Below are 15,970 nucleotides of genomic sequence, written 5' to 3'. Positions count from 1 at the left end.
GTGAAAAAGTTGGGTTTAGAAGCTAACCGTCAGCCGTTCGCTTTTGCTCTCGGAGCCGGCTTAAATGGAGGGACATGTGACGTGTTAGTCAGGGCTCGCGATATAACGGTGGAAGTGGTCTCTCTCACTGATCTCTAGCCGCTTCACAGTCTGACGAGAAGATCAGGATATTCAGTAGCGCCAGACACTCATGATACACCACAAAGACTCATTGATGTCCTCTTTGCTCACTGATGTATTCTGCCAGTGCCGGTCGGCAGGGGTCAACCCGGGCGGCGGAGGCGGTCAAGACGGGGACTCCTCAGACGCCTCTTCCATATCCGCGCAGCCGGCGGCGGGTGACGGACACTCGGACCCCGGTCAGTCGGCGCATCCATGTGACCTATGTGGAGGGCCGGAACAGGAGCACAGGCTTAAAGTGCTGTTCCAGGTCCTGGATGTGAACGGTGATGGAGGCATCTGTGTCAACGACCTGACGATTGGACTGAAGAAATTAGGAGTACATCGCACAGAGCATGAGCTCATGGTGAGTGGACATGTTTCTGTTTCTGTTTCTGTCGTTCTCTACATCTAGGAATGAACTGAATATTTAAAATGTATCTCCCACAGGTAGGGAAAACTTTGGGGTGTTATTTAGACAAAAAACTGAGTCAGTAATAGGACATAAGACGTTTATTTAATCCCACGTGTGAACAGAATTTGGCAAAAATATATATACAGAAGACAGTGACGGCTTTGACAGGGAAAAGGTTATCAAAAAAGCACAAAAAACACAAATACAGAAATTTAAAAAATATATATCAAAAAATATACAAAAAAGAATAACCATACACTGAGAAAATATAGGGAGGAGAAATAACTAGAAATATACATTCTGTATGTACAGTGTGGTGGTGGAATAAACTTAATAATAATAATAATAATAATAATAATAAGGTATATAAGCATAGAGACAATACGCCCGTATTATAAGAACATCAACATTTTGTATGAAGATTACATTTAATACGCTGGTTATACCGGAAAACTGTGGTGGAAGGCATATTAAAACAATTAAACAATTTAATCAATTTAAACAAATGAAAAAAAACAAAAACACACACAGTACTTAGCAGAACAAAGCAACCAGTCGGTTGAGCAGTAGTTTATGATTTTAAAAAAAAATTAATTATATAATAAAGTCTGGACTGGAAGTGTGGAAATGTGTCTTTGCTGAGGACTGCGCATGGTCTGCAATTAACAGCTGACTGAGGTGGAGATTTCAGTTTATCTCAAAATAATAGCCAGTTGATATCCAACTCCTGCAGACAAACTCAGAAGGATTCAGATACTGAAGGGAAAAGATGCATTGTCTCAGTGATTAAAGACCTCAACTCATCCAGCTTTATGCAACTTCAGGGTTCTTGATGGTAAACCTTCTGATCTCTCAAAATATGGCTGTCAAAATAATTCTGTGCCACATCTCCATTCTGGTTTCACTGATGGACTTCAGATTTCCGAACTCTTGTCTCCATCTAGCTTTTTAGATGTCATTGGCCTAGAGGTAGACCAACATGTCCAACCTGCTCTTAATGTTTAAATGTTGCATACAACTAGTGATGATCAATACAATGGTGTTCATGATTGCGTCTTAGATGAAGGTCAACACATACTGTATATACATTTGTACAGGTCATTACAAAGTGAGTGTCTTCACTTTTTCTTTCCACTGTACACCCAGTAAGAGAGAGACTTCGCTAGAGTTTCATTTTCCAGTGGTGCTCTTTACCTTTCCTGCACACTGACGCTGTTAACCCCTGGCAGACCTGCATTTTCCCTTTTACTTTTCAGTGGAGGAACATTCTGCAGATTACATCTTAGCAGCTTAGCTACAGTTGCCATCTCTCTTACTTATCTATATCTATAACTGCAACTATTCTACTGTTAAATGCTGCTTGCATTTGCTTCTTTGCGTCCACAACTCTGACCTCTGTTATTTTAGTTGGCATTTCCATTCAAATTAAGGATGCATACTGTAAAAAGTATAAGCTGTCTGTTTTATAGTTTGACATGCTAGCACTGATCCCATAGACCATAGATGTGATGTTTTATGTTTCGTGGTTCCACATACCGTCTCCAGCTGTTTGCCATTCATCTCAACCAGTAGGTAATTTACCAGTTGCAGAAGCATTTTGTTCTCCCTCAGCGAATAAACCAGTAAGGCACTGTCTCCTGACTGGACATATAGTCTGCATAGACTGCTACGTGATGGAAGTGTTTCAGTTAGTGTGGCTGGAGCATGAGTGTGATGATAAAGATGATAAAGTTTTTGACACCCTGTATAATTCTTGTCTGTTGCTTATGTGGACTGTCGGTGTCATTTACCATGTTCAGATGCAAGAAAATCTTCCTTGTTGTTCTCTGAAGAACACTGTATTCCTACTGGAGATGCCTGCTGCCATTAAGGAGTGTCATTGCTCTGGTGGGTCTAGGTGGTCTGTACATGTCTAAGGAACATCCACACGAATGCCAGATCCAAAAGCTTCCCAGCAGAACATTGCATTGTTACAAGGTGGTCAATGCTATTTACTTCTCCTATCAGTGGTTTTAATGTTGTGGCTGATCAGTGTGTGCTGTTTGGGTCTGACTCTTCCAGGAAGCCCACAGAGACGGACCCTTCTGTCTGACCATGCTACCTGCAGTCTTTTATTGACCAGCATGAATGAGCAAGAAATAGGCTAAAAAAACAAGGCTGAAATTAGCTGACAGCTAATTCCTTGAACCTGCAATAATCTTATGATGATGACTGTTGGACTGTTGGTGGTGGACTTGTATTAGTTATGTCTGGTGGTGGGACCAAAGTGTATCAATTCAAGAACCTCTGTTATAGACCAAACAACCTATCTGGAAAAATACACACAACTGTGACCTATCTTTCAATGCTGGCGGTGGATTCCGCAGAGACAAACACACCACACACACCGGTGAACATCCAGGGAATGGATATAGAGATAGTGGACTCTTATGAGGACCTGGGTGTTCACCCGAACAAACGACTGGACTGACCATGCTAGGGCACTTTAGAAGAAAGGCCAGAGCAGACTCTACCTACTAAGGACCATTAGTGTAGCATCATCTCAGCAGCAGACAAAAAGAGACTGAACTAACTGGTGAAGAAGGTCCGCTCTGTTCTGGGCTGCCCTGTAGAGCTTGTGGAGGTGGTGTGTGATCTGAGGATGATAGTAAAGCTGTCATCACTGATGGAAAGCCAGCACTGAGGGACCTTCTCTTCGTGTCCTGGGCACGTCTCCTTTACCTTTCTCTCTTCTTCCCATGCATTTACAGTCATGTCCATATATGTTTGAAGGGTTTAGTCACTACAGCTCTCTAATATGTGGCCTCCCTTTTTAATGGACCCGAAATGACTGGTCAACTAAGTCAAAAGCTGTTTAATTCGCAGTGCTGGGACATTGCTTAATTATTTCTTCACCAATTAAGCAGATCAAAGATTTGAAGTTGATCCCAAATGTGGCATTTTAGTCTAAGAAAAAAAAAAGAACTTAACTAGTGAGCCTCGCAACATAAAAAGGCCCACTCATCCACAGATGAGAACAGAGGTGAATGCTCGCAGGATCCTTTCCATGGGAAGGAAAAATCCCTTTACAACATCGAGCCAAGCAAAGAACTCTCTTGAGGAGTGTATACTGTACATATGTATACAAATATACAGTATTTATAGTATATCAGTAAGTTATACATTTTGATGCACTGTATATGGCAGTAAGACACACTGCCACTGATGTTCCTACTGTAGTTTATTTTGACTCAAACCTTCACTGGCAGAAATACTACTAGCTCTAAATTCCCTCCTGTTTAAGTAAGATACAGTAAAAACTACAGTGTTTTGCCCAGCTGTTTTATGAAACTAATTCACCTTTTTAAACTTTTTAAATAAAAGGGAGCTGAACTGTTTTCATTGAATTCTTTAGTTCTGATAGGCAGACTTGCAACAAAGAACCACAGGCAGTTTGGGTATCTGAAAATGAGAAGCAGAGTGCCATGTTGTTGCTTTTGTCTTTTTGTGGGATTTAAAAAGAATATGGCATATTGCCAGCATTATCCTTCAATGGGTAGAGGTGTTTCTTTGCTAAAATATGAAAATCTCTCATGCTGGCTCAATTATCTGTTGCTGATCAGCTGTTTTACTGCAAGCAATGTATACGGTACAGACAAGACTGCAGAAAGCAGCTGGAAGCAACCAGGATTTGTGAAGAGACGGGAGTTACTTTACTGCATCACGCCGTAACTTTTCCAGCAGGAGGAATCCAGTATGTGTTGCGAATAGAAATGCAGCTGACGTTGGCCACCGAGTAGTTGAGATTGCTTACTGCATGCTGATGGTGTGCTCAGAATGACTTGGAGCAAGTGCAAGAGGATAACGGGGGAGGGAGGAGGGAGGCATCACTCAGCAGATTTCTTTGCTGGGAGGGTGGTGCAACCGAGGGGATACCCTGCACTATAGCCAACCCCCTCCTTCTACACGGACTAACAATTGAAGGCATGAATTCATTTGCATTCTACTATCCTCTTCTTCATTGGCTCAGGGGATTGCGCTATGGCTTGGCAGCGAGACTTGCTAGCATGGGTCGCTCTGATTGGTTGGGCTGGGCTGCAGTGAGGATGCAGGTTTCTGGAGGCTCTCCTTGCTGATTCTTTTTTTTTTATCTGCGAATACTGAAGCCGGCAAAGTGGCATGCTGTCCTCAATGATGGGATCCTTCTTGTTGATGCCTTTTTATCGGCCTCAATGATGGGATACTTCTGGTGGGAAATACTAGGTTTGATAAAAGGAGAAATAATAAGAGTATGCAAGAGTTAGCACGGAGCATTTTGGTTCTATGCTGCATTAGTGGATTCTTGTGGACCTGAGTTAGGACGTGTGCTGTATTAAGAAAGAGATCCAGTAAGAAGATGAGTCACAGAGACACCGAACCGGAGCAGTGAAGTGAAGTCCTCTCTGCAGTCTCACTTTGTTTCAGCTGCATACCTATTCAGCTCTTTGCCTTCCAACTGCAAATACAGCAAGTGTTGCTTTTGGGTCCGAGCCTAAGGCACTCACCTAGGCTCTGGTTCTCTCACAGTGAGAGCCAGTTTCAGGATGCTGCAGGGCATGCTGAGTTTCCTGGGCCAGAAACTTTTTGTCAGGACACAGTGTAAGCCTGCTGATATCCAAATGACAGGGGAAACGGAGACCGGGGCTACTGGAAACTGCAGAGATCTGCAAGCTGGTCTCCAGGGAAAGACTGCAGACTCCTCTGACAGTAAAGAAATTAGCAGGAGTGATGGCACACCAAAGAAGACCACTGTATTAATCATGGTGGCACCACCAACAGATCTTCAACAGGTAGGATAAAACAGGTAGAAAAGACCCTGATAACCACATTTCACAATCTACTGCTCAACATTTTTATGAGGTATGCTGTATATATAGTATGTCTAATCAAAGCTGCCATTTACTCTTCTGTTCTTTGAACAACCTAACCGTTACACAATTTGTTATATGTAAGAAGTTAACAAATGCTGAACAAATGAAACCCATTTGTTCTCTAACTTTTTTGGATCCACAGCTTTGGTGGTAAAATGTGGATTTATTTATATTGTTCTGCTTGTACAGCACTTTGGTTCAACTGAGGTTGTTTTTAAATGTGCTTTAGAAATAAACTTTGACTTGACTTGACTTGACTTTTGACTTGGTTCCTATTTCTGGTAGTGTAATCCCCTACACTACTACAGACAGACAGCCTGATTTATTTATTTTTATATATATAATATTCTGATGCTCCAAAAGCCTGAGAGGAGAGAGTGTGTCTTATAGTCGAGATACACTAATATGGATTTTATGTATTACCATATATCATGTTCAGATTGTCATGTAACCCTTGGGATCAAAAATAACCACATTGATAGTCTTCTGATTTTGTGCTCAGTGTTCATTGGTCAAACATAACAATCTTCTCCTGGAACATAACGCTGCTTTCCACTTTGAAGTTTCTACAGTAGGTACAAACACTCTCGCAACTGTGCATCGCCAGTGGACCTGCTGAACTATACTGTATGTGCCTTGCTTAAAGGTTGCTCACTGTTATGGGTCCCTTTAATCTGCCCTTTTACATTTTATTTAGTGAGTTCACCTCGTATGCATTTCTGATCTTTACTTTCTTTAAATACCTTCAAAGAATGGCGTCACTTTCCTTGAGCCATATTGCTGGTTATTATAGACTTCACACTTCAGTGGCTTTCTATCACTTTATGAGTAATAATGACATATGAATGTACTAGCAGTTATTCAGTTGTCTGTGCTACCAAAGGTTTATAAATGGTAATGGTAGATGGCCTTGCTTTTATATAGCGCTTTTCTACCTATTGCACACACCAGTGCCACACACTGGGAGCAACTGGGGGTTTAGTGTCTTGCTCAAGGACACTTCGGCATGTGGCACATTCCGGGGATAGAACCGCTAACCCTCTGGTTCGTGGACAACCCGCTCTACCTACTGAGCCACAGTATCTTGATATACATAGTTTTTGTACTAGAATACTAGAATTTGACACTATTAAAGTGAAGGTCACTGTTACAAACCATAAAGAAGACAATATATTGTTTGCTTTGTGCTATTTTGTCTAATAGCCAATCACATTAGAGACTGATAAAGTTGACAGTAAACTTGTTGCACTGCTATTCTGACGCCATCACAAGTTAATTGTTACCTGATTTATTAGAAATGTGAGGAATTCAGCGTGTGTGTAGTTAAATTGAACTGCTGCCAAGGCTTCACATATGCTGCTTCCAAGTAATTACCATGTCAAAGCCAACTTTCACAGCAGAAACAGCCAGCGGCTTTGATTAAAACACCTCCTGAAAACTGGGCATGATTCTGTAACTCTTCTCAAATACATTTATATGCTTTTCTGAGAAACGAATTTCACCTCGCTACATTACGGTTGTTTCTGAGAAGTATTGCATCATGTAACTGCTCCAAGTGGAAGTAATATGCTGAGACTTGACTGGAATAGCTTTGCACAGTTCAATTTAAAAAAATCTTCTTTACCTTAAACTGTCTGTTTATGCACCCCTTAGGTAATTCACACTACAGTAACAAAGCCACTCTTGTGTCTTTAAGGCCACCCTTCTAACAAGCCATTTGCAGGGATTCCTCAAAATAGTCACCTTATTACTTGAAGATTTGGTCATGTTTAATATGGCTGCTGACACTGAAACAATATTTATTTCAATGTCAGCAGTCTATATTAAGGGATAAAACTTTGACTGAGAACCTATGGAGGGCTATTCAGTCCCTTGAGACCAGACATGTCAGTCAAGCCAGGTCCACCCCCACACATATCTCTGAGTTTTAATAATGACATTGTAATAAAATATTGACTTAGTATTTTGGAATCAGAGATAATATGGAGCCAGCACATAGCAACCATCTGTGCTATTGTGCTTGAAGCCACTTCCACATTACTTTTATTTTTTAGATCCCATGGCGACAGATCTCAATATTTCCAAGTTTACATGACAATAAAACTGATTTCTATATAGTCTGTATGTCTATATTTTCATTTCAATGTCCATAAATCATCTAAAGCAACGGGGTCATTGGTCAATGCGTTACTCCATCACTTTAACTCTGACTGAACATTTTATGTTTTTATCCTAGTTGTTTTTTCCATGTGGATCACTGGTTTTCATATCGTAAGTGAAGTGGTGCATGTGTATTTTTTTTATTTTTTTTGCTGAGTCAATGTTGCCACTTCACTAACAGCAAATCGTTCAACAAAGCAATATTCCTATGCATTCTGTGAGAGACAAACATGTCATGGGAACTCATTCCAGTTAACTTAGCAAGCCATAGTGGCACAAAGTGCCCTGGATTGTGTAGATATCTGTGATATAAAGTGGTCTAAAATGGAGGCCGAGTCAATAGTGCACAGATGGTATGAGGTGGTGGAAAAATCCACTCTGACCTTTCCTAATGTTTGTCACATCACTTTGTCCACAAAGCAGTACCTCTGTCTTTACTAACCGTGCTGCAATGGTTCAAGTTAATATCTTTTACAAATAGTGTTGCTGCACATACAGTTAATGCTTACTAACACATGTTAACATAACTTAAAAAAAATAAACAGCCAACAGTGTCTTCTGTTCTCTCCTCATCTGTTTGTATCTTAATTAACATTGGTCTGTTCTGTGTTTTCTTTTTTGTACAGAAAATAGTAAAAGCAGGAGACAAAGACCTGGACGGACAGTTAGACTTTGAGGAGTTTGTTCATTATCTCAGAGACCACGAGAAGAAACTTCGGCTGGTCTTCAAGAGCCTGGACAAAAAAAATGACGGTAAGGGACCTTGTTATAACTCATGTCTGCTGTGATGTATGAACAGTTTCAGCCAAGACTACAAAAGCAATTTAGTAAAAATGCAGAAAACATTTTACAATTGTGATTTGTAAACTGACCTTCAGACGTATAATCTGTACCTAGTTTAGTTGATAAATAACTTCTATGTTAATTTCTGTGGTGCAGGGCGGATCGACTCACAAGAAATCATGCAGTCTCTGCGTGACCTGGGAGTGAACATCTCTGAGGAACAGGCTGAAAAGATCCTCAAAAGGTGAGAGTAATGCTGTGGTGTACAGTGTCTACTCCACAGTCTCTGGCTGTGAGTTGTAGTGGAAAAGAACCACAGGAAACAGTGAGGTGACAGACTAGTTTTGTGATATAGCTTCTTTCAGACACGCATCTTTATGTAAGATCGATGTTTAATATGTTATCTTTATAACCAGAGTAATCATCACACCAGCAGTCATAATCCTTATACTGTCCATTTCTATCCATGCCAACTGCACAAACAAATAAACAAATATACAGCAAAATGCTTTAAATAGGTAGATCTAAGCAAATGGTAAATCATAGCTTATGCTTGTGACATTAGACATTGTTTGTGGAATGACAAACCAAGTGTTCCGTGTTCTAAGGAATTTCATTATTCAAGGCTTCAGCAACTTTCTAAATGTTAAACAGTGTCAGAGCAGAGGACACTCTTCTTTCTGTCATTTCCAACTCAGCATTTTTCTTCAGTACAACCACCACTTGCACATTAGGCAACAAATACTCATGCAAGCCTCTTTCGTAAATAAACTGCCTGGCCAAAAAAAAGTCATCACCTGGATTTAACTAAGCAAATAGGTACAAGCCTTCTATTGGATAATTACTGCATGGGTGATTATCTTTCAGCTGGAAACAAGTTATTTAACCTCAACTGATGCAATGAGTAGCTTCTCATTTCTTAAACAACCATGTCTAAAGACACATCCTGTGGTTGTGGGGAAGATGTTAGTCTGTTTGAGAAGGGTCAAATCATTGGCATGCATCAGGAAGAGAAACCATCTAAGGAGACTGTAGAAACTACTGAAATTGTGTTAAGAACTGTATCTTGTCATGTGTGAATTGAAAGGAGGAAATGTTTACATTATGGTCATTTACGGCTGAGTGACAAAAAGCCATCACTTTATTTCCACAGCCTAACTGTTCACTACTATGATAAGGGCTTTGTGCGTTCAGCCATGCAACCATGTCTGCTCCGGTGACCTAACTCTAGTCATTGTGTGTTCCTCTCATTGGTCTACATAAGCATATGTTGTACGTGTAAGACCCACCAAATCATGTCTAAAATTAGAATGTCTTGATATCCTGCCTCCCTGGTATATGATCTACAGTACATTACTGTGACTCTGTAGACACTTTGAAAGATGCATAGTAGAAACTTCCACTGACCACGAGCTGATTAGAACTTGATGTGCCTCGCTGCATGTTAATGTGGTTTTAAGTACTACACTAATTTTAACCACTACTACTGTAAGCAAGTTTGTTATTTTGCCATAGAGATCCAAGTGTGTTTAGTAACCTGTGTTACTATCATTTTAACACTACCTTGGTCTCAGGGTTCTTTAGTTAGGTCTCTCTGTCCATTCTCGTCATATCCTGTTGCTTTAACTGCTGCTTGTTACCCCTCAGCTCCATCCAGACATCCAGTTTAGAAGTTTCTGTCTCAGTGTGATCTGTCTGTTTCCTCTAACCTTCTGTCTGTCTATCTGTCTGTCTTGTCTTCTCTGGCTGGTCTCAGAATAAGGAAGGCCCAAATCTGGGCCCCTATCTTGTAGTAAGTAGTAGCTTCTATAGTCTGCTTGTTCAGCTAATGCAGCACCATCTGATCCAGTTACCCGCAGCAGTTTTCCAGTGTCGTTAAAGGAAATTTTTAACAAATGTCACATTGGTAAAACAAAGAAATGCTGATGATTCAGTTGTAGCACAGAGAAAAGCCAAGCATCCTGTTACAACAGGTGTTTACATGTTAATCCATAAATATATATACATATATTATTGAGATGCAACATTGCATGTGAGCAAGCAGCATTTTCTACTATCTGAAACATTCACATTTCTAACACTTTGTCTCGGCTGTGTTCTTTTTACATCCCCAGTATGGATAAGAATGGCACAATGACAATTGACTGGAATGAGTGGCGGGATTACCACCTCCTGCATCCAGCAGACAACATCCCTGAGATCATCCTTTACTGGAAACACTCCACGGTACACACTATTTCTTTCTGTTCGGCAGCAACAACAAACACGAGTCAAATCTCGTATTTTCTACTTAATGTTTGTTGTGCTGGCAGTGTATAGGACAGAGTATGATGAAATTTTGACTGCGTCACCGTGGCACAATACCAGAGAAACCATATACACATACATATGCTAGTTGAATAAGGTTAAATCATAAAAATATAGAATCATTATTTTATTTGTTTCTACTTTAGGGAGTTACAATAAGGAAAAACTCAGCTTTCAATAACAGGTCCTCTGATAATCTGTTTAATGACAAAGTGACAGCAGTCCTAGCAAACAGCCCCTTTATGAACTGAATTAATTATATTCATGTATCAGGGTGTCTCAGTCGCCTTTTGCTTTCAGAGTTCTCACTGGTCAGTTGCTGTTCTGCTCAGTGCGCAGATTAAGATCTGTTTATCAACTGCAGAAAGGTGTTAACCTGATAGGTATGAGGCTACAAAGATCATTCTGTCACGGCTAACTTACATTTGTCTGTCTACTTTTATTATGCATTTTAACAGTTTTGTAATTTGTTGGATATTTCTTCAGTTCATTAATTATATATCGTTAATTATTTTGAAGAAAAAATGTCAGTTATAATTTCTTCCAGACACCTTTTAATGTCTGGTTTTAGATCTTCAGTTTAGTATCATGTATCACAAGCCGTGAACAGCTAATATTTCAAATCTTAACTTTAAAAAACAACTAAAATGATTGTTGGATTCTAAAAATGGTTAGCATCAATATTCTGTATATAAAATAATTTATTAATTAAACACTGTTTGGACCTCTAGTCCCTTTCTCTTTGTAAAAGCCTACTGCCATTCAGCTGCACTGTGCTGGTAAATATTTCAAAAGTACTCATATTAATCTTAATATTGAATGATTTGATGAATGCAGTAGGGACATGGGTTACATAATTTGGAGAAACACTTGCCGTAAGCTTTATAAAAGAGGAGCATGAGGGAACTTAATTTGTCCTGTAATTTTACCCCCATTGATCAAGGATTTCCTTTAATCCTTCTCGACATTGCCAACCATCAACTCTGGCTGTGTACTTGGAGTATCACCATAATGAAACTGTCTGCTTCTGCCACAGATCTTAGATGTTGGAGAAAGTCTGATGGTGCCAGATGAATTCACAGCAGAGGAGAAGAAAACAGGAATGTGGTGGAGACACCTTGTAGCCGGAGGAGGAGCCGGTGCAGTGTCTCGAACCTGCACAGCACCGCTGGACAGGCTCAAAGTACTCATGCAGGTAAAACAACAACTGGCTTTCAAAGGAAGTGTAATTTTATTTTAGATAAACTGAACAGGGTGAATAAGTGAATTCTTTGAAATCAATCCGACTGTTTGTGCTGGTACCGGTCTTCTCAGGTTCATTCCTCCAAGAGCAACAGCATGCGCATCGGTGGCGGCTTTGCACAGATGTTACGTGAGGGCGGTGTGAGGTCACTGTGGCGAGGGAATGGCATCAATGTCATCAAAATTGCTCCTGAGTCTGCGATTAAGTTCATGGCCTACGAGCAGGTGCACACAAACACAGATCTGAGTCCAACTAGCCACGTTTTTGTCACATTGTGTGTCAGTAATCAATAAATGGTGTCTCCTCTGTCAGATTAAACGTTTAATTGGAAGTAACCAGGAGACATTGGGCATCGCAGAGAGACTGGTGGCTGGCTCTCTGGCTGGAGTCATCGCTCAGAGCAGCATCTACCCTATGGAGGTAAGAGATCAATGAACATAGAAAAAAAAGAATCAAGACCTCATTAAAACAATGTTTTTAAGCGGCCATTCTGTAACTGTTACACAGCATGACTCATTGTGTCTGTTTGTAGAAATATGCAAGTAGATTACACAACCCACTTTAACTTTTAGCTTTGAATCCATCATTTCAGTCTGAACTGTGGAGCTTCAGTTATGCACAAATTGTGAGGAAGTCATTTATGTAATTGAGGTTAAAAGATGCATTGGAATATATAAGATAATGCACGGCATATCTATGTTACTGTATCTTACATTAGGTATAAAAGATTTTCTAATTTCTTGATTATTCTGGATCAGAATAGAAGATTATTCCATGTTCTTCCTGTCCCCTCAGGTGCTGAAGACACGGTTAGCCCTCAGGAAGACTGGCCAGTATTCAGGCATCTTGGATTGTGCCAAACATATCTTCCATAAGGAGGGCGCGGCTGCTTTCTACAAGGGCTACGTCCCCAACATGCTGGGCATCATCCCGTATGCTGGCATCGACCTGGCTGTCTATGAGGTTTGTGGGTGTTATTGAGGGGCGAAAGAAATAAATCTTTGTTTCTGTATTTTCACTTAGCTATCCTGTCCTCTGTCAGACTCTGAAAAATTCCTGGCTGCAGCGCTTTGCCACAGACAGTGCTGATCCAGGAGTATTTGTGCTACTGGCTTGTGGCACCACTTCAAGCACATGTGGCCAGCTGGCCAGCTACCCACTCGCCCTGGTCAGGACTCGAATGCAGGGACAAGGTCAGTTACTTCACAACTGTACTGTACTGTACTGCTGATACTGATATAAAGAAATTATCATTATTGGAAACTGTGAAGGACACTCCAACTGACTGATTATCCATTAGTCTCTCAGATTATTATCATCTTCTAAGTGGGATTCAGCAAAGAGTTTGACCAAACACATTGTGATTCACTAGGGTCCCATTCAGACCTTGCATTAACATTCGTCCTGGTCAGTCTGATCATATGTGGCCAGTTTTAAGTGGCATTAAAAGCTCCTCATGTCATGCATCCCCAACCAACACTTGAGATCTGATCAGATTTTTGCGGTCTGTATCCAAATAACCACTGACATCATTTGGGGGCACATATGCTAATGTATACAGCTGCTGCCTCTGATTGATTGCTACGTACCGCTGTATCAGAACCACAAATGACTGCAAAACACTACTTACACAAGAGCACCCCCACTGAGTAGACAGTCTGTAATGTGACCCAGGATGTATTATGTGTTCACACTACCAAAGGAATGTGGTCAGGTAATCTGAAGATTCCGTATTATTTGACAAAAAACTGATTTATTCTCCTCCTGCAGATTTGGCTACTGACTAATATTTCTGCTTGCTCAGGCTTATGTTTGCAACTGCCACCAGCCAGCTGACTGAGTTACTGCAGCAAGTTGATATTACTCTTGCTTTTATCTCTCATTCATCTCTCTGAATCCCATTTTCCAGACTTTCCAGAGTTCCATACCTGTGATATCTGTAACTCTTGGCTGTTTGATTTATGTGGGTAAAGGCATCATGTGATGCTGTGAACAAGTATGTTAAACCTCTGCCCCCAAGTGTTATAATGGCATGGGAAAGGCCCCATACAGCATAGTGGTATGATGGACAGCACTGCATTTATTGTAATAGTTCATTGTTATTTTAGTGGATTTCTGCAACATATCCAAAACTAAATGTTTTCATGTTAATGCTTAAATAGGCTCCAAATATATCAAGGTTTATCCAGTGTGCTGACACACAGACTATCTGTAAGTGACGTTTTCCTCACCACTTGTAAGTTTCTAAATTCTTCTAAAAGGAATCATTTCCACATTTTCTTTTTCTTAAATCCCCAATAGTTCCTAATTTTTAGTTGTGGCACTCTTCTATATTTCAGAGCAGCCACTTTATCATTGTGTCTCTTTGCACATAATATGGATCACTGACACTGAGGGCCATACAGCTGAACATGCTGATATCAATTGAAGTCAAAGTCTTCCAAGCTTCAGTACAGTGACTGATGCTTACAATTTATTCTTGAGTGCAGAAATAAGCCTTTTTCTACACATTTTCCTGGTGGGGTGATTTTAATATTACCTACCCTGGTCAGTGATTGTAATCCAGTTCAAACAGTGCATATGGGTAGTTTTTTCAATGAACTCTGGGCTCCATGTTGTTCAAACCCTGTCTAGCCCCAAATCGTTGTACTTGAAAATAAATCTCAGACTTTTATTCTGAATATAATATAATATGTAAACTTATTTAATCATGATTTAATAATGCATCATCATCTACAGCATCAGAGCATCTTTAATATCTGTGGTCAAAGAATCTGTTTATTGAGCTGTTGGTTGACCCTGTGTTCTGATTCCAGCTACCGTTGAAGGAGGCCCTCAGATGAGCATGTCGGGCCTGTTCAGGCACATTGTAAGGACTGAGGGTGCCATGGGACTCTACCGAGGCCTGGCCCCCAACTTCATGAAGGTCATTCCGTCTGTCAGCATCAGCTACGTGGTCTATGAGTACCTCAAGATCACGCTGGGAGTCCAGTCAAAGTGAGAGAGGAGGCAGATAGAAGAAATCAAAAGGCCAAGGTTTTGTTTGCTTTTTGTATAATGATCACCTTTGTGGGGCCCTAAGAAACAATCGGCTAAAATTTTACACATTTCAATCAAAACGTCAGATTGCAGAGGAGAAAGGATGAAGCGGAGTATGAATGTGAATTAGGAGGAATGATAACTTTCGAGAGGTTTGACTGAAGAAATGTATGTTAATTAGTTCCTATTTAAAACATTCATTTAGCAATCCAGCAGTGCTTTAACAGCTGCCGGTCTCCGTTTAGGAAGATGTTAACGTTCTAGTATAGCCGTAACATGTGCCTGCTGCTGATAGCGCTGTAGCAGGTCTAATCCTGCTGGTGTGTGTACAAGAAAAGAAAATCTGTCTTGAAGGGCTTTACCAAGGGTCCATGTGTCTTATGGTACTTAGATTGCCCTTATAGAAATGGATATTGAAAAACTAGGACGAAAGACAGGAATAAAACTAAGCTTTGTTTTAAAATACAAAATGAAAATGCTTTAAGGAGCTGTTGACTTTCAAATACAGTTTAACAACAGTTTATCCCAATAATCACTCCTGGTGTTGAACTGAATCAACACTGACTCTATAGACGGTGATGTACACACAGTATTATATAATCTACCACCATCATTTTACCATAAATCCCTCCAAAGAATACTTCCAGATTGCAAAGTAAAGGATAGTGTAGGTTTTTACCTCCACTATTTGCTATTAAGCAACAGAACCATGTTCATTAATAAATGGAAGGAAAGCAGACAGATGGAGTCCATTATAATGAACCAAAACCACATTTCTACCACAGTTTTGAAGTAGTTAAGCTCTAAGTAGTTTATGAAATTACTACTGGAATTGATACTTCTTGGATAATATGCACAAATAATATTTTTCTAAGAAGTATAAATGACATGCTCATAAGTGTCTTCTTGTGGCGCTGCAGAATAGTTTTTCAGCATCGGAAAGCTTGTTGTGATTATTTGTGAGGGACTCCATTA

The 15,970-nt window shown here is 40.2% G+C and overlaps 1 protein-coding gene across 1 annotated transcript; it reads left to right on the top strand.

Annotated features, from left to right (window-relative positions):
* Positions 1-190: 190 nt before the first annotated feature.
* Positions 191-14,957, top strand: slc25a25b (solute carrier family 25 member 25b; the record flags this gene model as incomplete). Its single annotated transcript, XM_084571931.1, has 10 exons — positions 191-526; positions 8,250-8,376; positions 8,563-8,650; positions 10,521-10,632; positions 11,750-11,908; positions 12,028-12,180; positions 12,269-12,376; positions 12,752-12,919; positions 12,999-13,149; positions 14,773-14,957. The coding sequence occupies 10 exons, from the start codon at positions 191-193 to the stop codon at positions 14,955-14,957; spliced, it is 1,587 nt and encodes a 528-aa protein (XP_084428057.1).
* Positions 14,958-15,970: the final 1,013 nt, after the last annotated feature.

Source organism: Chelon labrosus (genome assembly GCF_963514085.1).
Source record: "Chelon labrosus genome assembly, chromosome: 22".
Taxonomy (NCBI): domain Eukaryota; kingdom Metazoa; phylum Chordata; class Actinopteri; order Mugiliformes; family Mugilidae; genus Chelon; species Chelon labrosus.
The sequence above is the reverse complement of the archived record's forward strand: the minus strand, read 5'-3'. Positions and strand labels throughout refer to the sequence as shown.